At 37.2% G+C, this 24,715-nt stretch overlaps 1 protein-coding gene across 2 annotated transcripts in view; it reads right to left on the reverse strand.

Annotated features, from left to right (window-relative positions):
• Positions 1 to 421: 421 nt before the first annotated feature.
• Positions 422 to 24,715, reverse strand: part of LRRTM4 (leucine rich repeat transmembrane neuronal 4) — a 768,419-nt gene continuing 744,125 nt past the window's right edge. For both annotated transcript variants that reach the window (XM_011946123.1, XM_011946124.1), the window contains exon 4: positions 422 to 778. In XM_011946123.1, coding sequence (XP_011801513.1) covers positions 557 to 778 — 222 coding nt within the window. In that variant the 3' untranslated portion in view covers positions 422 to 556. The remainder of the gene's footprint in view (positions 779 to 24,715) is intronic.

Below are 24,715 nucleotides of genomic sequence, written 5' to 3' on the forward strand. Positions count from 1 at the left end.
TATTAGAAACTTGACCAGGAAAGAAAAAAGAATAAAATAAACAAAAGAAGAACAGACAGCATTTTTAAAGAAAAAATAAATGAAAGCAATTTAAATAAAATCTGTGAGAGTTACACACACCTAAAGAGGAAAACTGTTGTTTCCCTAGCTTCCCACCCACCCCTGTTTATTTGCTCCCCTGTGGTTCTCCAGCCCAGGAACCATGCAGTGTAGAAAAATCAAATATACAAACAAACCTATATGTAGCTAGGGTGAAATCTATTTTTATAAGAACTTGACACTCTTACTATTTACATCCGGGAGCATTTTTTTGTTTGTTTGTTTTATGTTTTAAAGCAAAGAAAGTTCTGCAGTCCTCCCGGTAATGCTGCAGGCGCATTCGCTGCCTTCTTGAAGCAGTTTTGTTTGTTTTTTCTTTTTCTTTTCTCTATGCCATAAATGTTTCAACAGGAACGATGAGCTTGCTCGATTGCACGATTGTGGACACCCATTCTCCTTTAAGATGAAGGCCCTCCCTCCCCCCATGGAGCTCCCCATTGAGGAGTTGGCTTCAGAGTTAGTTTGCAATTCTCTCAAGGTAGATGGCCGGTGCTGCCGACCTGGCGATGGTCGCGATGAAGCTGTGGTCTCGCCCTAGCTCCAGGCCGGTGCTTTCGTCCTGCTCTGGAGACACTGTCTCATAGCCCTTGGTGACATGGAGTGGCTGGTGGGCCTGGCAGTACCCCATCACAGGTTGGTCATAGCTGTAATATGGCAAGGGCTTCACGTGGTGTGGCATCTAGATATGAGGAATAGAAAGATTGGTTGATTATAAAATTGCTTTGGAAAGATAGGACAATACTCATCAGATTGTATTTTTGTTCTCTTTCATGCTGTTTCAAGTCATCAGCTACAGATTCAATTACAAATAAACATTAACAAAATCATGATTACTATTTAACTCAACATTGTTTTGTCAGCATATTATGTGTATATACTTTGTACATAAAACAATATCTTCCAACTTTTCATTGCTCTAGCTAGCTAGCTAGCCATTACAATAGCAGAAAGTTAGAAACGACCTAAATGCCCAAGGAATTTTAAAATTGATTATGTAGATCCTATATTGGAATGTAGATCTTAACAATATAGGGGAGGCTCTATCTGTTGTAATACGGCAAGATATGGTACTAAGTAGAAAAAAATTAAGGTGCAAAAGAATGTATGGTATGATCTATTTTGTGTAAATAAATATATTTACACTTTCATTTATATGTATAAATATATATGTAACTTTTTACTTGATATCTATACACAATTGAAATCTTTACTATCATCATATGTAACTTTTATTTAGTTTTAAAAAATAATCATAATTTCCCATATATTAATTCTAACACTTTGTCACATATCAACACTGGACCAAAGAACTCTGGAATCATGAGAGAAGGCACATCTTTATGTTCATAATATGTAACGTTATTATTGGTTTTCAAGGTAACAAGCCAAATGTATGTCTAATGTTAGCATGATAGACTTGAGTAATGGTCTGCAGAAATTCCTTTAATATAAAAAGCAGAAAATATCCGTTATAATAATTTTGAATTTTGGTGGAGCTTTTTATTAAGCCACACATTTCTGATAAAGATAAATGTATTCCAAATTTAGAAAAAAGCAAATGAGACTTGCTTACTTCTTGCTCTCATGTTAGAATATTTCTCATACTTCCGAGATACAATTTGACACTCTTGATGAACAATCCACAGATGAGAAAAGTGCAAAGGCTCCATTGCCCTGTAAGGTTAGATATTGTGGCAGGTTTTAAACTATTGACTCTCATCTCTAACTTCCCTTCTGTGGTTGCTTTTAGGATGCTGAGGTTGGGACTTTGCAAACCACATATCTGTTTTACTAGTGGTTTCCTATTAGCCTTTGCCAGTGGAGGGAGATGGCAAGACTTGGCAGGGAGAGGGTATTGCTCCCATTGTTGGTTTCCTCTTTTGCTTCTCCCTGCTCCAGGAATTTATCGTAATGGCACGTCTTCATTCTGGCTGTATCAATTTATTCCCATAGCAGCAGGTGCTGCCTCTTTGTAGTATTTCCAACACTTGCAGTACAACACTCGCAGTACATCCAACATTTGATCTCATCAAGCCCTCCTCAGAGACACCAACACTAGCACCAGAGAGGTTTGAGGTTTATCACCACAAAGTCTCTCCTCCAAGCTTTTAAGTCTTAATGATCTTCCTTTTGTTGCCTCAGCCCCGAAGACGGTAGGGGTGGTAGCTACTTCCTAACATTGCTGTTTCTGCGATACCATGGCAATATCTTAGCCTTTGCATAAATTTGGTTAATAACTCTATACCCAGTTAGCATCCTTTCTAAAAATTCTTTCTTAAAATAACTGATATTGTGTCAGTTAATAACTCTATATCCAGTTAGCATTCTTTCTAACATTTCTTTCTTAAAATAACTGATATTTTGTCAGTCTCCTGACTGGACTATATTTGAATCCTTCTGTATCTAAAAGTGCGGAAATTAAGTTGTTTTGATTTTATAATTTACTAGAGTTAACCACCAGAGGTCTTATGGCTCCCTATACTGGAAGGAGTTAACCAGTCTTAAATATAATTTAGCAAACTTATTTTTAGAAGTCATTCCTCTGTTTACTATGCAAGTTCGTCAAATGCTCTTAAAACTAGCTCTAGTATTTTCTTGCTGGTATTTTTATTAATGTGATTAAAACAACTTTGACACAAGTTCACTATCTATTTGTATGAGAATTATGTTTTTAACACCTCTCTGCTTATTAAGATGAAAGTCATCTCCTCACAGTTTTTAAACTTAGATTAAAGCAATGTTTTCTATGGGTGATTGCAACTCATTAGTAGGTTATGAAATCAATTTTGTGAATCCAAATAAGCATTTAAAAAATTAAATTAGCTGGTAGAAAGTATCAGAGTATAGAGTAAAGATAAGTTGTTCATAAGAGTTTTGTCTTAAATTTACGTGTGGGAACATCAATGTGTGTACTGGGTCACGTTTTGAATTTTGAAAATTGGGAATCACAGTAGAACATGTTTTTGAAAACATACTTGATCAAAGCACATATTCAGATTACAATTTATTTTACAGTGACTGACAATAGCCTAAATTCTGTTTTTATTATTTACTTCTATTAACTCACATAATTCACTGCTTTTCACAATGAATTGGAAAACTAAATTAATATGTAATGCTTTGTTTCTGATTTGTTGTTGTTGTTTTACTTCTAAAGGAAGGTAAAAACTATTTTCAGGAAGTCTTTTATGAAATAGTAACAAGAGCATTTCGCATCAAAAAAGTTATTGATAAAATCTTGAATATACCATTCTATTCTTTAAAAAGGAGAATTGCAAAACATACATACTAGGTCAGAGTTATGATTGATAAAGTGATGTTTTAAAAGTTGAACCTTAATTTCTGTGCTCACAGAGAGAGCTAGGAAGAGACTGTAAAGTGACATGGCTGAATTACTAGATACTGAATAAAAGTTAGCTCTAATCTACCTCACTCCAAATTGATTGTTTTGTTTTGTTTTTATTATTTCTTATCAGTGAGACCTCTTTCAATCAGTACAGGTTCAGACGTAAAATGTTTGTCAGCAGGATCTATTTTAGGAAATCTCATAGGATTTTTCAGTGTGTCAGATTCCTGGAGATATGTGTGATTGGTGTCATGGGTCACTTAAACTCCGAGAAAGCATCGAAATGTAAGAAGACACTTTGTGCTGACATTTCAGCAGGGAGAATGTTTTGAAAAAGGACTTCCTAAAAGTAACACAGTCCATTTGTACTCTCTTGTTAATGGGTGAAGTAGCATAACTTGAAAATCACATAAAAAATTCAGCAAATTATTTCCAAATGGAAACAACATTCACTGATTATAGAACATTTGTTCTACACTTTCACTTAAATAAATGACTGATTTTCTGCAAATTAGCCACATTACTAAAAGACATGAACATGATCATTAAACATGGGTTGTGGTTTTGTTCACCATCTTGTAGCACTGTAAATGGTCTTCACAAAGAGGAGATACTTGAATTCACACACACGTACAGAACAGTGAATGTCAGATGAAACCAGGACCTTAGGGATCTTTTGGCACAACCAGGTGAATCTACAGATGAAAATAAGTAGCTCATAAGTGAACACTGTTGAATTTGCAATGTTTACTTAAAGCCTTTTAATTTAAACTATAGTGGGAGAGAATGATTTCATAGCTAATAAATCATGGTATTTGTCTTCGAATTAAGTTGACTTAAAAGTCAAGGGATCTGCATTAACTGCAAAGCTTTAGGTTTACATATTACACCATTTATGAACTGAGAAAATTTGTTTTGGTATTACAATTTTATTTTTTTTTTTACAGCACACAAAAAAAGGGGGGGGCTCATGTCATATTCTCTATTGTAATTGAGACAGGCTTAAAACCTCTTGGAGAGTAAAAACCATTGTAAACTTCCCTCCTGCACAACAGACCAATAGCACGAATTCAAAAGCCAAGTGCATTGGCAAGCTTTGCAAGAGTATCTGAAACGTTTGCTCTTTTACTCTTCAAGTCTGTTCTATAGGGCACTATGTAATCAACTGAATTCCTGGGTTCTGAGGAGCTTAGAGGCTGAGGTCTTGTACTTTATAGTAATAGTGTACAGTACATTAACCACCTGGGTCCCTGTGTGTGTCATTGTTTCCTTTCCAGTAGTCAAAACAAAGTATCCTTAAGTTTTGCTTAATTCAGATTTGGTATTTTTGTAAATGTGTTCTCAGAGCCTCTCCAAATGGTTCTGTGTTCCATCAGCTCTCTGATGAGCTCCACTCTGTAGCACAGCAGAACAACACTATTTAAAGATGTCCTCGTTAGCACACTTGACTGCTCATTGACTGCATTGGAAGCTGTACTTTATTTACAGATAATGGGTGTGGAGCATAGAATTTTAAAAACACATAGAGAAATATATTCTATCCTGAAATTCTGCCATTTGATACTCTGAAGTATATGAGCACTTTAACATAAATCACATTAAATTTTTCTTTCATACAGGGATAGTTTAAATCTGAAGTAGGTTGTGAAAGGGAGGAACCATTATGACTAATTATAAGTCACTTTAATCCTTTTGAGTTTCAAGTAACTCCTCTGAAAATAGGGATAATAGTGACAACTCATTGACCTCTATAAATTTCAGAAAATGCTGACAGTATTCCCTGATACTGAAAAAAGAAGGAATACACCGAAGGGACATAGTCAAACTCTGGTTTTACTCAACACTGACAGTGTCTTTCTTGAAAGGTGACATGTCTTTTGTCTTACAGTTTCCATTTAGAGAGATGCTAGCACATGATGGCTCACAGATTGGCTCATTAACAAGCCCTTCAGTCCTATTTTCTGTGCTAAGAAGCTTAGAAACTTTTGTGTATGTCCTGGTTTTCCAAAAACTTCATTTCTCATTTGGTCAGAGTATTTTTTTCTTCAAATACAGTGAAGAAAGTTAAAAGTGACACATTTTTTTCAATTATACGGGTTCATAGTGTTAATGATTCAAAAAGGGAAGTCAGGGAGAGAGCGTATTTTTCAATGTTGGGAGGCAGGATAATTATAGAGGACTATGTGGAGTTTCACAATCTGAAAATTGATTCAGATCCCATAATTCTACATCTATCATCATTATATTTAAAGTGAGAAATGAACGTGTCTGTGTAGTAAACGTGAGAACAATGTGAAATGGACTCTTGATATATATGATCATGAAAGGCTTTTGAAGTTCAGTTTTGCTATGAGCATGCAATTCCAATATTGTGACCCTCTTTTCTCAAAGGTAGTAGCATTAGTTGTAAGTTGTTTAAGAGTTGAATCATTTTAAAATTACCACGGTCTATCATTAGTCTTATTTATTAACTTTTCATGAACATTGTTCACATTTCAGCACGAGTTCTTTCAATTGAAGTCATAAAAAGGAGATTTTCAATTTTCTAAATGACATTTGGTCCCTAATTTTCAGAATTAAAGGATAGTGTCTAACTACTCAGGCCATTTACAAAGAACCACCATATAAATCCAGATGAAGAATTCAATGCAGTTGAATTGCTTAATGAAGATAGACACTTCACTTATTGAAAGTAAAATTAATTTTAAAATGAATATCCATAGCTAAATGAATATATGACTTAGCTGTTATTCTACTGACTATATTAGCATGTGACAAGAATGGACAAGGAATAAGTATATGTAAACAAGTTTGGGTAGTGGATTTTTTCAAGAACTTTTATTAAACTGATAGAACCTCAACTCATTTAACTTAGACAAAAGAGAAATTTAATTGGCTCACAGAATACAAGACAGGATATAATGGCTAAACTAAAGGATGAGCAAAGACAGCACTGGGTATTAGAACAACTGAACCTAGGAACACAGTGTCATCAGGGTTCCTTCTGTCAGGGTCCTGTTGATCAAACGTGCCTGATAGTTTCAGCATGTTTTCTTCATATCCTGGCTGCCAAATGGCTTCCTACACCTGACAGACATGTAAGTGTGAAAACTCCCAAGTTTTATGTATTCTGCTCATGGTAGATTACATTATGGCTTCAGTTATTTCTAGCACCCCTCACCAATAGGTGAGGTGTCTACTTTCCTTTGCCTAGAATACAGGCTGGCCTCGTAACTTCTCTTGACTGATATAACACAGTGATGGTGACATTTTCTGAGTTCCAGGAGCCTAACCTATCTAGCCATTACCCTGGGAATATGCTTGGGTTATTTTGCCAGAGGATGGAGGTTATGTGGAGTGACTGGCATCTGAGATCAGCCAGTCTCCGCAGTACTCACGGGAGCTCATCACAAGCACATGAGCACAATAGCAAAGTCCGCAAAAGGCCCTGGATAAGCAGAATTGCTCAGCTAAGCCTAGCTCATATTGCCATCCTCCACAGACTCAAATATATGTTTTCTGTTGTAACCTAATCAGTTTTGGTGTGGTTTGTTATGCAGTAAAACCAAAAGCACAGCTTCCATTACCAAAGGGGACTATATTATGTGGCCCCTGGTACCACGTTCATAAATATATGAAAAATCTCGATTATTTTATCTTAGTAGTCTATCTCTGAACCATTTTACTATACTTACCATGTTCAATATTTATATAGATTAAGTCGAAGTAACTTCTCAGTTCTGGTCATGGGGAGGAAGTTTTGCAAAGATAAGACAGCTCCCATACAATTAAAAATTGATTATTCTGATGACTAGAAAACTTATTTTACAACACTATTTTGAGAAAGTACCTTAAGTTCAAAAGTTAACTGTTCTGTATTAAGATGGAAATTTGAGTCCTGAACTGTGATTACTAACTCCAATTTCCCATTCCAATTAGTTTTGTAAAATGAAGTGTTTTTAGTTTTTTTGTGTTTCTTTTTTCATCACCAAACCAAAACTCTTAGAAAGTTCTGCAAGACAGAGAGGACAATATATTAAACGAAAAATGCACTAGTGTATCGTTCGATGCAGCTATAGAAAAAAACTGGAGAAAAATTATTTGCAAAACAATGAATCTGTCACTGGCATGGTATATCCAGGTCTGGTAAAAAAGTAGAAAAATGCAGAGTTTTGAGCAGTTCCCTGAACCTGTGTAAAATGAGGGAGAGCATTGGAGTTATAGGAAGAAAAGGAGCCTTGGCCTTACTCACAGGGTTCACGGTGTAGAATACTAAAGAAAGCAAGGGCATATCTGAACCAGGAAACTCACATTCTGTTTGTAAACTAGAATTAAACTAAGCCCCCCAAACGGACTGAACAGACCCTCTTTTGGCCCAGGGGACCTCGAAAAAAACTGGGTTCCTGGCCATGGAAAAACAGGAGGTCAGACATGCCTCATTATACCCACTCCCTGGGCCAGTTTATTTTTTATTTTTTTATTTTTTATTTTTTTTTGAGACGGAGTCCCGCTCTGTCGCCCAGGCTGGAGTGCAGTGGCCGGATCTCAGCTCACTGCAAGCTCCGCCTCCCGGGTTTACGCCATTCTCCTGCCTCAGCCTCCCGAGTAGCTGGGACTACAGGCGCCCGCCACCTCGCCCGGCTAATTTTTTTTTATTTTTTAGTAGAGACGGGGTTTCACCGTGTTAGCCAGGATGGTCTCGATCTCCTGACCTCGTGATCCGCCCGTCTCGGCCTCCCAAAGTGCTGGGATTACAGGCTTGAGCCACCGCGCCCAGCCCCCTGGGGCAGTTTAAACACAATTGACCAACATTAATGTTAAAATAGCTATAAGATTGAAAGAACAGATGCTTTGTGGCAATAAGATACCAAATTATAGGCAAGACCTAAGGCCATGCCAAGCAAGAATTAAGTCATGCACCCCTACAGATCATTTTGACCCAGTATGTTGTGGTTTGCTCTCACAGCCTGACTCTTGCACGGTATCACATGATAATTGGTAGACTTCTTTATCTTAACTTAAACATTCACTTTTATGAACGTCATGTTTTTAGACATAGCTTTATTCCTTTAATCAATTGCAAATTAAAGAATCTCTGAACCCACCTATGACCTATAAGCCCTGGCTTCAGTATATTCTGCCTTTTTGGGCAAACCAATGAATGACCTCCATGTATTGATTCATGAGTTTGCCTGTAATGTTTGCTTCCCTAAATTTTATAAAAAAGAGTTGCATTCTGACTGCCTAGCGACCACTTACTAAAGGCTTCTTGGGTTTATCTCTTCTCCGGGCTGTGCTCACTCATATTGGATTAGAATAAACCTCTTTGAAATATTTAAAACAGTTTAATTATTCTATCATCATATTTAAAGAAGAGGGTAATTCTTCAAGTGACTTCCTAAAACAAAATCTCTCTCCCTACTGTTTTATTTCTTGTTGTTCATCTGCCTTTACCAGTAGCAATTTTTCTTTCTCCAGTGTCATAGTCAACTGGTTCATAAATCAAACCAAACCTCTCTTTAAATAGAGGCCCATGCAAAGTCTGAGCTCCTAATAGTTGATAAACACAAAAACTTCCCTCCCTAAAGGGAAGCCATAATAGTGAAAAATCTCCAGAAATAAGAAAAATTCATGAATTTGAAAGAAGATGATGAAGGCAAGATTTACTAAAAATGAATGAAAATAGAAACAATTTAAAAGGTATTCTCATTGAACTCCCTCATCTAAAACATTGCTTAGATACCTAGTAGATTTTCACATATTTGTTGAGTGAAAGAACAATAATCTTGCCCTTTTTTATTTTGCTTTGAAGATGGAATAAATAATAAATCTAAAAATAATCTACTTAATTTATGGAATAATTCATTAAATTTATTGACATTTATTTTAGAAAATCTTAAAAGGAAAACAAGAAAATAATGGTGCAAATTGATGCCTCATTTCCATTTCTTTTCTTATGGGCTAAAATGTGTATAGTAGATTGAGCGTGTAAAATGCATAATACTCAACACACTAGATGTTGGCTTTTTATACTGATTGGAGTATTGGGACAATTTCAAACTTTCATTTTGACAAAAATTTCTCCATGGCATTTGTTTGTCTTGTCCTGTTGTTATGTAGAGGTGGGAATGTGTACTATTTGTGCACTCAACAGTTATCCAAATTTTAACTTTTAAGTCAGTCAAGGGATAAGAGAACAAAACATCCACTTCCATCTTTATTGCTCTCCTACCAGGATTTGTTGTCTATGAGGTGCCCAGAGAGTTGATCAAGTTAATGAATGAGGTACTAGCCATCTTTGAAGTTAGCTTTGACTCCATTAACTGAGAAGCTTATTACATTAGCAGCACTCTCAGCATTCAGTGAGGTTTTAGGCTAATGAGCTGGATTAATTAGCTGGTATGAATTTCTAAAGGCTTTCCTTCTGTAGCTCCAGCCCCTAAATTAGAAAGAGTAAAGTCTCCCCAATAGTGCATTGTAAGCAAACACCCTGTTTAAGTGAATCTACATAAATTTGCCTCCAAAGTACTTAATACAAAATAGAAATGATAGAATTTCCAATCACATAACTTTCTCCTCTGTGAAAAAAATAATTATAGAAGTTTTAATGATGTACAGAAGACAAGTTTCTCCTAAATCGGAAAACAGTGATTATTACTTGGACCCAAATTCCCTCCAGGAAAATTAAAACCATACAAAAGTAAACAAACAGAAACAAATCCTATCAGCCTACACAACAGGATAAATTTCAGATATGTTTGTTTTAATCCCTTCTCAGCAATTTGAAAAAGGAAATGAAAGCAGGAATGCCAGTACTAAGAAGGTGTAATCAGCATTACAGAGTTTTCCATTCAAGTTCACTTGCAGTTTCTCTAATATTCAGAGTAGCCTATTTCAATTTTCATATGAATTTGTGTAGTCTTCTATCTGGATCTGTATTAAACCATTTCTAGTGCCCTTAACTTGTTTTACGTAACGACATGCATCTTGCCTGAGCTGAATGCAACTGATTTGCTTCCCTTTTGCAGATTTTGAAGATATACTCACTTCATGACCCCCCTAATGCCTCCAATATGACAGTGTAGTGGGCATTCAGTAAAACCTAGGAAATCAGTTAACAAATGTAAACGTGAAATGAAATTCACATGTCAGGGAGGTGACTGAATTTCTTTCTATCATGTACCTCTGTAAAGCAGAATTGCATATCCCATGGTAAAAGTTTAGAACCTACAGACAGACACAGAAGGAAGAAAACTGCAGAGGACATATACATGCTTGATACAGTGAAATGATTACCATGCAAATATAATTTCTTGGAAGACTGTCTGGTCCTCATGAAAAGAGGCATTGAGATGTATTTTTAATTACAAAAATGGGAGAAGCCCATTTAGAACATGCAATTAAAATTTTTATTCTGATTGAATATATTTTGGAAGAGCATGGCAAAATGATTCACAAATAATACTGTCTCATATTTTAAATAAAATGTGTAAAGGTCTAGGTTCATACCTGGATCTCTGCCATAGAGTGTATACTATTAAGGAGTAATTATATGAAAGTGAATTTGTCATAATTGTTCATTTATTTATGTATTCATTTCATTATTCACATGGTAAATATTTATCACAGAGGTTGGCAAACTTTTTCTATAAAGGGTCAATAGTAAACATTTTAGACTTGCAACCCATACAGTCTCTATTATAACTACTGCAGTCTGTAACAACCACTCAAGTCTGCCTTTATCATGAGAGAACAGGCTTGGACAAAACGTAAATGAATGAATATGACTGTTTCCATAAAACTTTACAAACACTGACTTGGGATTTCATTTAATGTTCATGCATTAAAAAATATTTATTTTCATTTGATTTTTTTGTTTTTAACCATTAAAAAAACCAAAATCATTTAGTTTCTGGGCCAATTTTCTGAGAGTTAGGCCTCGTGCTAGGAGCTGGGTATATAAAGAAGAATAAAGTAAGGGTGCTGTACTCACGGAGTTTATTAAGAACTGACAGAATGAGACAAACCTAATTCCACTTCCCTGTGGTTTAGACTGCATAATACAAATCAGTAAAGCCGAGGTAGAAAAGCACTCCCAGCTGGCGGGCATTGCAGATTTCACTGTGAAGGTCCAGTTCTTCTCTAGAATAAAGCTCTCAGTGCATCCCAGACAATGAGCTGGACTCACGTAACCTTGGTACTTGGAAGTCAGACTTGAACCTTCAGATGGGAGTGCTGAAGTCACTATTCAGGTCATTTTGATCAAACATGATCTGGCAGGATAAAAGCCCACTGACCTTTTAGAGACGATCTTACAGAGACACTCTTAAGCCAGCAAATCTGCCCCTGGGTGTATGATGGCTTATAACTCAAGGCCTGGGAGAACTTTGGTCATTTTGTAAAAGGGGTCAGGTTCACGAGTTATCTAATCATAAACAATGTTTTTCTTCCACTTATTTTATGTATGTGTGTATGCGTGTGTGTGTGTGTGTAGAAGTTAAAAATAAGCCTTCGTTTTATTTCTCAATTTCCCCAAGCCTTTTCCTCCTGTACTTGGACTTTTGTATTCACTATTCTCTTTGCCTGGGATCTCCTTCTTCCCCCTCATATTTTTTGTAGTGGGCTTGAGTTTCAGTGTAAATGTCATGCTTCTGGAGGGGCCTTCTCTAACCACCTGTTTAAAATGTCACCCCACCCTGATTCACATATGTAAACCATTTCCTGTTTCAATTCCTTGTTTATTTTATTCATAGCATTTTTAAAAAAGTTAAATATTCTTAATTCTGTTTATGTTTCTCCTTTGCTAATAATTTACCCGAACGTAAGCTCCACGATGTCAGAGAACTTTTATGACAAGTTTGCTGCTGTGTGTAGAATGCTTCAATAAATATATGTTATAAGAATGTATACATTTGAGAGATATTTATTAGAGAATTGAGTTGTATTTGGAAGAAGTTTGCCTCTAAAGTTGTGAGCGTCTCCCTTTCCTTTTCCTTTCTCTACTATCTCCCACCCATTCTTACTTTCATATTAAAACAGGAAATCTAGAATCACAGGCCACCATTTTCAGTCTACAAATATTTGCATACCTGGCATTGTGATGAAAGCTAAAGATATTAGAATGACTAAAGCTGTCTATAACCTTAAGGAACCTGTAGTCTAATATGGAATACAAATGTAAGCAGATTTTTGTAACGTAACTTCATTTGTGGTGAAATGCCATACTGGAGATGCGTGAAAAGTGGCAAGGAAGGAAAGAAGAGGGAGGAGATGACTGTCAGATGGTTTCTGAGCCAAAGAATGGGTGCTTATGAAGTCAGCAAGAGACAGACTGGTGCTATGTGTAGCTTCCATATACAGACAGCACTTCTGCTACTGCTGCCCTGGTAGCTGGCCACATATGTACGATAAACAGCCTACTACCCAGGTTGTACATCTCAAAAAGCTACTCATTGTCAAATCTTGGTTTATCCAACACACTCACAACTTGCCCTTGTATAGAATGGAACACCCTTGATCACTTTAGCCTTTATCCTCACCTCCCAGCCCAACTGTGACTTAGTCTTTTGCAAAATAATCATCTCTACCTTCTAATGAGCAGTGAAAACTAACCATAGGCCTAGGGTGTGTAAGGACAGGTCATGAATTTGGTTGCTTTCTCAGCTCTGCGGGAAAACAAAGCAACCCCTGCCACCCCTGATTCAGAAGCCAAGAGGAGCCATTTGAGATTTCTTCAGTCATGCAAGGTGCCTTTAGAGCAGTGGTTCTCAGTCCTGGCTGCAACTTTGACAAATCTGTAGTGATTTTTAAAATACTTATGTCTGGTCCCTATCCAAGATAAATTAAATCAAAATTTCTAGGGTATGGCCCAGGCCACGCTATGTTTAAAAAGCATCCCTGGTGATTCAAATGTGCAACCTAGGTTGACAACACCACTTAATGTTACATTTAGGTTGCTTTTGCCTGAAGATGTAGGCCGAGCAGGGAGTACACAGTATGATTTAACTAATTCCCTGTGCCTGCCTGGAGATCGCTTGACTCAAAACTAAGCAGACTGCTTCCCAATCAAAAACCACCAAATGTGGTGTACACCTGTGTTTTTTGAGCCTCCAACTAAACTTTCTTTTTTCTTAAGCTCATTACCACTAATTATTCTGTATCACCAATTTGAGCCTCTTCACTTGGCCCTATTTATATCCTTGTTGGTGATTAAACTGCCATCCTCTTAGTCACCATCAATTTGGTTATGTATATATTCCATTCTTTTGTCTAAAGTTAGGTATAATTCAGTTGGGTAAGTTTAACAGCCATCATTATACACATGTTTTCTAAATAGCTACTTGTAGGTGAATTTACCTTGCATTGATGGCAGAGTGCCCATAAATGTTCAGTCAGCTGGAGAACTCCTTTAGCTAAACACTTTCACAATCTATTTCTTTTATTTTTTTTAAGTAATTTAATTTACTGAGATGGTAGTAATAGCCCATTCCACTCTGCACTATAGGGAAGAAAGGGTATTTTTATCTACTTAAAAGCTAATAAGATTTCTCACTCTTGAAAAGTATTCAAACCACCCAATTATTTCCATCAAGTGATAAATTTAAAGGAAAAGAAAAGGAATTAAAACCTCAAAATGTTAGCAAATAAGCAATAACGACAAGCAGAAACTTAGGGGAGGACCATTAAATTTATCTCTGCTTTAAAGCAACCTGATGCTCAAATATTAATATGTTGGAGGACTAAGAAAGGATGTCCTCTGACACTGGAAATAATAACCATTGACACACAGTTCATGAAATTCACCATTTGTAGTAGTAAATCATAGGAGGAGATGATTTGTATGTGTGAGACTACAGAGAATAGCTTGCAAAAGCTGTTCTCAAATCATCCACTCACCCACCCCCAACTACAGCTGCTACCCATGCCAAAGATCACAGGGCTTATTTACTTGGCTCTAACTGTTATACCATGCTCCAGCATGTACCCGCATGGTCACATGCTTGCACTTCCCCATTGCTACAGAGCATTACCTTTACAGACTACTTCCATTAGCTCCTATTTCAGAATGAAGCTAAATTGAATATCTAGATTGTTTGACATACTCCTGGGGAGTTAAATAAATTCATTACGCTGCACTTCATTATTTCTCTTGGCCATTACCCAGAATATAACCTCTTCTGGGCATCTAGATCTCCTCCACACCATTTCTATAATATTATTTTTGTTTTTCTCTGCCCTAATCTTTTTTCTGCTTTTCCTACCAAAAATTCTACCCTCACCTCTCAAACTCTGATTTCATTACTAACTACCCTTCACCCCAAACTACTTCAATGAAGGCGTGCAGCTTCCTCTACTGTGTATTATGATTTAATTTTATGTGGCTTCCATATGGAAACTCAAAGTGCCTTTTGTCAGGACAGCAGATAATTTGCATTTATCATTCTGAAAACATGTAAAGTCTCCATGATTGTTTAAACTCATCATGCAGCAAAACTCATTGATTTAGACTAATTAAGTAGGCCAGGTGTGGCGGCTAATGCCTGAAGTGCTAGCACTTTGGGAGGCCCAGGTGGGAGGATTGCTTGAGGTCAGGAATTTGAGACCAGCCCGGGCAACATGGTGGGAACATGGCTCTACACACCAGCGTACAACTCTTTAATGAAAGCTGTAAATTACATAGCATTTTAAAAAATAGAGTTTATGTCATGTGAAATAGGAAGCTTGTGTTTAAATAACATAACATCAACAAGCTACTAGTGTATTTTCACTTTTATCCCCTTGATGGGTAGAGTTTATGTAATATGACTGATGGAAAAGAGAGAACTAACTGGTTGTCCAAGCAGAGTCTAGGAAGATTGAGGAGACAAAACAGACGATAGAATGGCATTCTCTTCCTGCCTATCACCTAGGATTGGGGAGGTAGGAAGCGATGAAAAGGTTTATAAAAGATTCTGTGACACACTGAACACTAAAGGTGGCATACATATGCTAGGGAGTTTATTCTCCCCTATTCCGGGATGAAAACCAGGGCTCTCATACCCTTTGTTCAGTTAGTGTCATAACACTCTTTGCACTGTGGACTGAATACTTGTGTCTTTTCCAAATTCATTTTTTAAAGCCTTCACCCCAAATGTGGCTGTATTTGGCAATGGGGCCTCTAAGGAAGTAATTAGAGTTAAATGAGGTCACAAGAGTGGACTCCTGATCTGCTAGAATTAGTGTCTTCATGAAAAGAAATAACAGAGAGCTCTCTCTCTCTGTACTTGCACAAAAACAATCATGTGAGCACACAGTCTGTGGCCACCCACAATGTAAGAGAAGAGTCCTCAGGATAAAACCTACCTTGATAGCACCTTAATCTTGGACTTTTGGCTTCCAGAACTATAAGAAGAAAATGTATGTTGTTTAAGCCACCTAGCCTATGCAGACGAGTTAGGACGATCCAAACATATGAATAGAGATTTTGGTACTGTGAAGTGGAGTGCTTCTCCAAGAAAAACTCAAAATGTAGGCATGGTTTTGGATCTGGGTCATGGGTAGAGGCCAGAAGAGTTTTGAGGTCCATACTAGAAAAGTACTAGGTTGTTGTGAAGAGTTTGTTGGTAGAAATATGGAAGATGTTAAAGTTAATTCTGGTGAGGAATCACAAATAAAGAAGAGGGTTAGAGCATGTTTAGAAACACCCCTTGCTTCTACCCACTATATATATATATTCTTTTTGGGGACTATATAAACAATCATAAACAGAATAGTGGTAGAGGTATGGATGATAAAGCTCATTCTGGTGAGGTCTCAGAAGTTAGGAGCAGATTATTGGTCACCGGAGTCTTTGTAAAAAGAACTCAGATGAATGTGTTGTAGTGTTTAGAGGAAGAAAAAATTGTTAATGATGAAACTGGATATTTAACTAACGAGATTTCTAAGCAAAATATTGCAGGTGCATTCTGGATTCTCCTGACCGCCTACAGTAAAACAATGAGAGACAAGAGATGAATTGAACAAGACATTATTAATCAGAAAGAAACCTGAACTTAAAGATTTGGAGAATTCTCAGCCCATGCATATTGGAAAAAAAAAAAGAATAGAAAGAGAAAGCATGTTCTAAAGAGAACAATAGAGCTGTGACTGGACCATTACTTGATAAAGTGATTATAGAATTATATAAACTGAGGCCCAGCGCGCTGGCTCACGTCTGTAATCCCAGCACTTTGGGAGGCCGAGGAGGGCGGATCATGAGGTTAGGAGATTGAGACCATCCTGGCTAATATGGTGAAACCCCATCTCTACTAAAAAGACAAAAAAATTAGCTGGGCATGGTGGCGGGTGCCTGTAGTCCCAGCTACTCGGGAGGCTGAGGCAGGAGAATGGTGTGAACCCGGGAGGCAGAGCTTGCAGTGATCCCAGATAGCACCACTGCACTCCAGCCTGGGTGACACAGCACGACTCCGTCTGAAAAAAATAAAAATAAATTACAAAAAAAAAAAAGTAAAAAGAATTATATAAACTGAAACACTGCCAGCTGGAACTAAGGGAGACAGAGAAAGTGGGAAAGAATGAAGAAAGACTGCTGAACTTCTGGGATCCCACCAGGAGAGGACTACAGAGCTATCCAGCTGCCAATGTAAGTTTTCCCCTAAGAAAAGGGAAGAAAAGGGAAGGATAACCTGAAGATTCTTCAGAGATCATCTGGGCCACCCCTCCCACCACAGGTTCAGGGCAAAAGGCTGATTCCTCCTTGATGTCAACATGACAGGCTCTTGCTGCCTGCCTGGAAAATTGTGGAAGTGGAGCTGCCACCTAAAGACATCGACCTAAAGTCATGGATGTGGAGTCACCACCCAAGTTGGTCCAGAAAATGGACCACCACCCACATAGGCCTGGAAAGTGGGGAATTGAGCCAAAAAAGATTATTTTTGAGCCTTAATATCTAATGGAGTTGGCATTGTAGTGGAAATTTTTTTGGGACCCCTCACAACTTTCTTTCCTTTCTCTCTTTTAGAATAGATCATCTATTCTACGCATGTCACAGGATGATGCTTTGGAAGCACATAATTTGTCTAGTTTCTCAGTTCACAGCTAGAGAGGAATTTTGCCTCAGGATGAACTATATACTTCCATTTTCACCTATATCTGCTGTAAGTGATATTATTTGAGAGTTTAGAGTTTATACAGGGAAAACGTTAATGTTTTGGGGGGATGCTTGGATGAAATAAATTTATTTTGCATGCAAACAGAACATAAAATTTGGGGGAAGAGGAGCAGAATATTATGTGTCCTAACCCTCAGTATGGCTATATTTGGAGATAGGGCCTCTAAGGTAGTAACTAAGGCTAAATGAGGTCATAAAGTTGGAACACTGATCCAAAAGTATTAGTGCCCTTAACAAGATGAGATGCTAGAGAGTTATTTTTCTCCCTTTTCCTCTTTTCCCATGTGTACAAAGGAAGGTCATGTGAGCACAGATGAGATGACTACTGTCTACTAGCCAAGAGAAGGGGTCTCAGAATGAAGCCTTCCTTGCTATCACCTTAAGCTTGGACTTCTGGCCTCTAGGACTGTGATAAATAAGCTTCTGTTGTTTAAGCCAACCCATCTGTGGTATTTCATTCTGAGAGCCTGAGCTTGCTAACATAGGCACCGTCACCATGGCCTGGTAAGGCTTTGTATGAAGACACGTGGATGATGTCACAATGATGGAAGAAATGTAGCTGCAACTGATGAACTATTTTGTGAGAAAGTACTGTTAGCTCTTCCACAGGTATCCAAAAACATTTCTTGAAAGAGAGATGAGTGAAATTCTGCAATTTAATAATTGAGTAGTGGCTTTGGTGGCATTTACCTAATTTATAGATTCTGGACTGAGAAGCAGTCTGCAAGGATCATTATATTGCCTGCCTCTAGATACTGTGATCTTTCTCCAGAGAAAGTACCTCTGAATTTAGGGAAGAGCCTACAGGATTACAATCATTTATCATTTCTTGAACATCTTCCTGCATTCTCCATTACATAGTATGGATCTTTACAGCATTTAAAGGCAGCTGGAACTGGGAGGGGGTTATACATGTGGGGAATTGTTCCTTTCTTGTGCCTTACTTTTAACATCCAATTGAAATCCAAACTGGAGCCATTTATATACATTTCGGCTCTCCTTCTCATCGTATCCAACTGGGGACCATGGAATTAATACATTTTCTTTAGATCCTCTAAGGTGCAGTTCTCCTTATCTTTCTGCATTATCCTAAAGGACCACGACTACTGAAATGGGGTCCAGGCAACTCCAAATTAATCTGTATCTTTGGACTGCATACTGGTTAAACTCCTTTCATCCCTTCAGTTCTTTTAACCACCCTTCCCTGCCCTGCATTGTGCCCAAGGAGGCTTGTTCTATGACTAGATTCCTTCATCACTTTCCCTTGCTGTCTGACTTTGATTCATTTCTGTAAGTGAGAGGCACCCAGTGGCAATAGGAGAGGTAGTATTTATCCCTTGCCAATCATTCCTGCCTTGTAACTGGTTTCTGCTACAGTAGTAGTTGTCAACCTATTGCAATTTTGCCTCCTAGAGAACTTTTAGCAGTGTCTGGAGACATTTTTGGTTGTGGAGACTGAGGTCTACCGGCATCTAGTGGGTAGAGGCAAGGGGTGTTTCTAACCATGATACAATGTGCAGAATACCCTCTACCCCCAAGGAACAAAGAACTATCTGATCTAAAATGTCAAAAGTGCAGCTGTGAAGAAACCCTAGGCTATAAATATAGATCTTGTTAGATGAGCCCTCTAGACAAGCCATCCTTCGCAGCTACAGCTCCTACCTAGATCTGATAACCCTGCATCTTCACTTTCTCTCTTCAGGCCAAGTGGAGTGGTAAGAGCCTCCTGCTGTTTCTGTTTGAATTCTTCACCACCCTTTGCAGATCCTCCCCTTAACATTGCTTCTATTTCTACACAATTCTCTTTACTAAATTCTCTTTTTATTCAAACTTCTGAGTGTATAGTATTTTTTTCTGGGATTCTAACTGACATATAGTTTAGGCACACATGCAGCAGTTTATATGGATGTTTAACATCATCTTAATTTGTGTATTACATTAGAGGTGGAATGACAACCTTCTTTCATCTGTACTAATTGCTAACATTTATTGAGTGATGTCTCTGTGCCACCCATCTTTATGAGTACTTTATGTGAATTGAAAACTCATTTAGTGTTCACAGCAATGCTATAATTTGGGTGGTAATATGAGTCCCATTTTAAAAACGATAACATTGAGGAACAAATGTGAAATGACTTGCCCAAGATCACATACTGGCAGTGGTTCTTAAGCCTTGTGCTCAATTACTATCTCATGTAGATACTCTGCCTGCAGAAATAAACCACTCTATAATATCTACAACACAAAAAGCTAAAGTCGGCTCTAGTTTATCATCAAAGTGTGCATCACAGATTTTCAGGGTGGCATTCAAGGGAAGTCTTGATGGCAATCCATGCTCCCACTATATATGGCATTTCATTTTCTCTTTCTTTTCCTTCTTTTCCTTAACTTTTTTCCTCCTGTCCTGCTTCCTTTTTTCTCTTCTCTTGTTCCTTCTTTATTTTTACATGCCTCTTTATGTCTACTCTTGCCTAGTTTTGCAAAATCTAGGTTTGTCTCTGGCACCTGAATGTTAACATAGACTGGATTCCGTCTTTTGAGTCAGAATGACACTCACACCATCAGAAATGGAAAGAATCTATGAAATATTAATTATGCCTATTCCTGGGATTTAATGAAATGTTAGGCATAAAATCATTTAAACATTAATTTTATCCATGCCAGTGCCTTGAAATGACAATATAAGCCAATTTCATAAGAAATTTGTGACATATAATCAATTGATTCTTAAAGACTATACTTAGGAAACAGAAAAAGCAGGTTTTAATTTATGTGCATATTACATAGAGATAGAATCTTTTTAAAAAGACAAAGTGATATAATTTATGTAAGGCCTTTGGTTTGAAAATATAAAATGTTGCTATTTGAAAGTAATAGCTTCTCTTCTCTAAGAAAGTATGACACTAGAGGAAAAGTATGTTGGTTGCTTTACATGCAACAATTCTAAGACTGGTAACTTCTTCTACCCATTTTTCATTACAAATACACACAACACTTAATATCGAAAGCTCAGTCCAGCCGACACTATGATCAATTGATGCCTTGGTGGATGAGTGAAATCAGACTTTTTTCTTAGAATAAATATTGGCTTTTCATTAGGTCAATTCAGAGTTTAAAGCAGCATGCAAAAGAACTACCTAGGAAGTGATGGCTTCTTCAAAGAGGTTTAAATACTCCTTATGGAGATATATAAATCATCCATGCTTACGGAAAACATTTTTTCCCCAATTTCTATGTCTAATTGAGAGAAAGCACAACATAAATGTCCTAAATTTATATATGGAAAGAGTTAGGACTGGAAGTTTATGATTGTAAATTCAAAGAGCTCTTCTATTTTGTCCTCTTATAGGTACAAATATATCCTCAAAAATTAGGAAAATAAAAAATCCCTTATTATTTATGGCAACTTTCTCTAAATATCTTTCATGCAGTGTGAGAACAAACATATTCTCACTAGGCGTTGCAGAGATTTCACTGAAATTAGGATCTAATTCCTCCTGCATGAAACCGTTAAAGATTTCTGAAGGATTCAGAGAGATGAATTGCCTTTTTCATTATTTGTAGGGTATAGAATATGCTGGGGACATACTATATTGAAATTCACATAAAACTGACACAAAGAAATGTCTTCTCTTGATGTACACATCACTCCAGTTAGTGTTCTGGAGAGGTTTGAACAAAGATATCAAATGAAGCATCTTGTGGCACAGTTTAAGAAATGACTCATCTTTCTTTGAGGGCCTCCTCATAATCACTAAATAGTTTTAGGAACAGTGGAGCCATAAAGAATGTATTTAATTTCATGGCCATAAAAAGAGGCAGGTGAAGGTCATTAACATCTTTATAGGACAAGAAGGAACATTCTGCTCCCTTGAGTTCATAAACTGCCACCACTATTTAAGGAACTCCTATTTATTTATACTAAATCTACCCTGAAAAACACACAGAAAAGTGGTCTCTAATGATTCCGCTATGTTCTTATTCCCAATCACATGTAGGACTAGAAAAATGTCCTGATAAATAAAATGAAGAAATTAATTTGGAAGATATTTAAGGCCTGCTTTTGCCTTATTCTGTGTTTTCTGTGAACATGAACTTCTCTGTTGGGAGTAGTTGACAATGATAATATAAGCTAAGCTGTGAAAATAATTAGATGAAGTTTGGATTTGAGACGTCTCTAAATAAAAGCTCATTTGCAACTAAACAAACAAACAAACAAAAAAGCAAAAACAATAACATGTTTGTTAAAACCCTGTGCTCAGTGTGCCCAATGTTCTTTATTATGTTGGTCCACCTAGTGTAATTCACTTGACCTAGGATTTTATCAGAAATGCAAACTCTCATGTCTGACCCCAACATACTGAATTCGTATCAGCGTTTTAACAGGACCTCCCAGATGACTCCTATTTATATTAAAGTTTGTGAAGCACTGCTTTACAGATCAGTTGTTTCATGGTAATTATCTATCAGAATGGAAATTGTATTTTTCATAGGAAAAATAGCAGCCCTAAGTTTCTGCCATGCCTAGATAAAAAAGGGCATTATAACAAAAAATAATATCTTTTTTTCAGAATGCTGAGAAGTGGTTCTTCCACATCAGCAGCAATGGCGTCAAGTATAAACTTCTTAGAAATGTAAATCATTTATCCCCATCCCGACCTACTCGATCAAACCTCTGGGCTTGGGCCCAGGAATCTGTTTGAGCAGACCTGACATTATTCTAATACATACTGTTGCTTTGAGCGTGGGAGATGAAGACTCACCAGATGTAGTCAATCAGTCTGAAAATCAATTGACTAGAGTTACCAAATAAGAGGAAAATGTAAATTTCAAAAAGGGGCTTAGATGGAAAATGGACTTTTTTCACGAACAATGCCAAGTTTTAAAGGATTGATATTATAATACATGTGAAATAGACTATGATTGCTGCATTTTCTCCAATGTCATAAATCCTAGTCTTTCAAAACTCATACAAAATATTAGTTCCTTCAGGAAACTCATTTCTTGACAAGAGTAACTTTTTGCTGTTCTGAACTCCTATCTCCATCATCTGTATTGACCACGGGGTGACTTTTCCTTTCCAATAATTGTTACCAGGGACCACAGAGGAACTGCCTTCTGGAGTAGTGTAATGTTCTGGAGGGTAAGGTTTTTGTCTTGTAGCTATGTAACCCCCAGCCACCTCGGACTATAACTGCAACACAGTTAATATCAAATATGTGTTTTCTATTTAAATGTTTGTTAATCTTTTAATTTGGGGATGAAAAGGCCAGTTTTTTTTTTTTGTCTGTTTCTGGTTTGGAGGTCATTTTAATTCTTTTTAAAAGATGAGTAACTACCTGTAAAATATATTGAGGTCTCTTGATTAAAAGTAAAAGCTATGTAAAATACATCTCCTTTTACATATTAAGCATTCTTTTAAAAACCACCAACAAAGTCACAGAAGGTCTTTCTCCCCCCAGTAGTACAATTGAAACATTTCACATAACATAAAATGTGTCTCCATTTTCATGCATTTAAATTTCTAATTGTTTCTCGATCCCTTGGAGAGCTTTTCTAGGTCAACTAAGTACTCACACTGTGCTACACGTTCCAAGAGTCCAAGTTAGCCTTTTCTCTGTAATCCTCAAAAAATAGAATGCTAGTACATGCTCCTCATTTATACAATTGTTAGAAAAGATCCTAGGAAGAATTTGATTATTTGACTGTCAAATGCAAGCCCTGGCAGCTATTAGATGTCTGGTTAATGATGTTATTCCTAGCTCCTTAATATTTAATATTTACCTCTTCTTCTACTTTAGTTTTTAATCCAGATTTAATCCTGAAATAAAACTTTTTAAAGGTAACAAATTGTTGAAAATACAGTGACACGATCACTGATTCCTCACTTTCAATTCAAAGAAATGATTAAAGGAAGAAAAAGATGAGGGGAGAGCCACAGGAGTAGGAATTGCTGTATCAGCTCTTTGGAAACATTATCAAGTCCCATTCATGTCCCATGACCTTAGAGGATTTCTGCGAGATTTAATACAGCAGGCACCAGATGGAAGAAAGAAAACAAACAATGGCTGACTCAGAACTACTTTGTCTGATTTAGATAATATTGAAGCAAAATCCCATGAAAATGACCTTGTTTGTAAGAATGAGGAATGGAGGTGAGGTGGGACAGTAGCAAGGGCTCCAGGAAGAATCCCTTTAACCACTGAGCTCCCACAGCTTTTTTAAATAGCTGCCCGGAGGAGCTGACGCTCAGCACTGCCTTTACTTTGGACAGCTTTGGCTAGAACACTTGCCTGAAGCAGCAAGAAGGCTGCGTGCTGTACCTCAAATTCTTGCCAGGTGAACGGAAAACAAACAAAAGAACAAATAAGAACAACAACAAAACAAAACAAAACAAAACAAAAAAACATCAGTTTAAGACTGGCCTGGAAAGTACATCAAAGGCGGAGATGAACCTAAACTGTAGGCAGAGGATTTTTCTCCTCACCTATGCAAGGGACTGGTCCGTTCCTTTGCTTATAATACTGTAGAGTTCTTGATTCAACAGCCCCTTCAACCAACCTCACATCCTGAAGGACTCTAACTCTATGTGACAATGAGGAATTTGAGGGACACCTACCCAGGTGATTTTTGAGGAAAGTTGCAGTCCAGTGTTTCTCTTATCAAAAAGAGAGGGATAACAACCCAAAATAAACATCAAAACATAGGGAGTAGGTATGAGACAAATGCCAAGATTTAAGGGAATTATGTAAGAACAGTGTTATGGACTGAATGTTGTATCTCCCCAGATTTCTATGTTGAGATTGTAACACCCAGTTCGATGGTATTAAGAAGTAAGATCTTTGGGAGGTAGTTAGATCATAAGGGTGGAGCTCTCATGATGGGACCAGTGCCCTTATCAAAGAAACCCAGAGAGCTCACTCACTCTACTCTTTTCCACCAAGTGCAGACACAGTGAGAAGACGGCCATCCATAAACCAAGAGGAGGACATCAGATCAGCCACCATTTCGATCTTGAACTTCCCAGCCTCCAGAAATGTGAGAAATACATTTTTTTGTTAAACCATCCAGTCTAGGGTATTTTTTGTTATAGCAGCCTGAACTGACTAAGACAAATTAAA

The sequence above is a fragment of the Colobus angolensis genome, unplaced genomic scaffold, assembly GCF_000951035.1.
Source record: "Colobus angolensis palliatus isolate OR3802 unplaced genomic scaffold, Cang.pa_1.0 Scaffold249, whole genome shotgun sequence".
NCBI lineage: Eukaryota > Metazoa > Chordata > Mammalia > Primates > Cercopithecidae > Colobus > Colobus angolensis.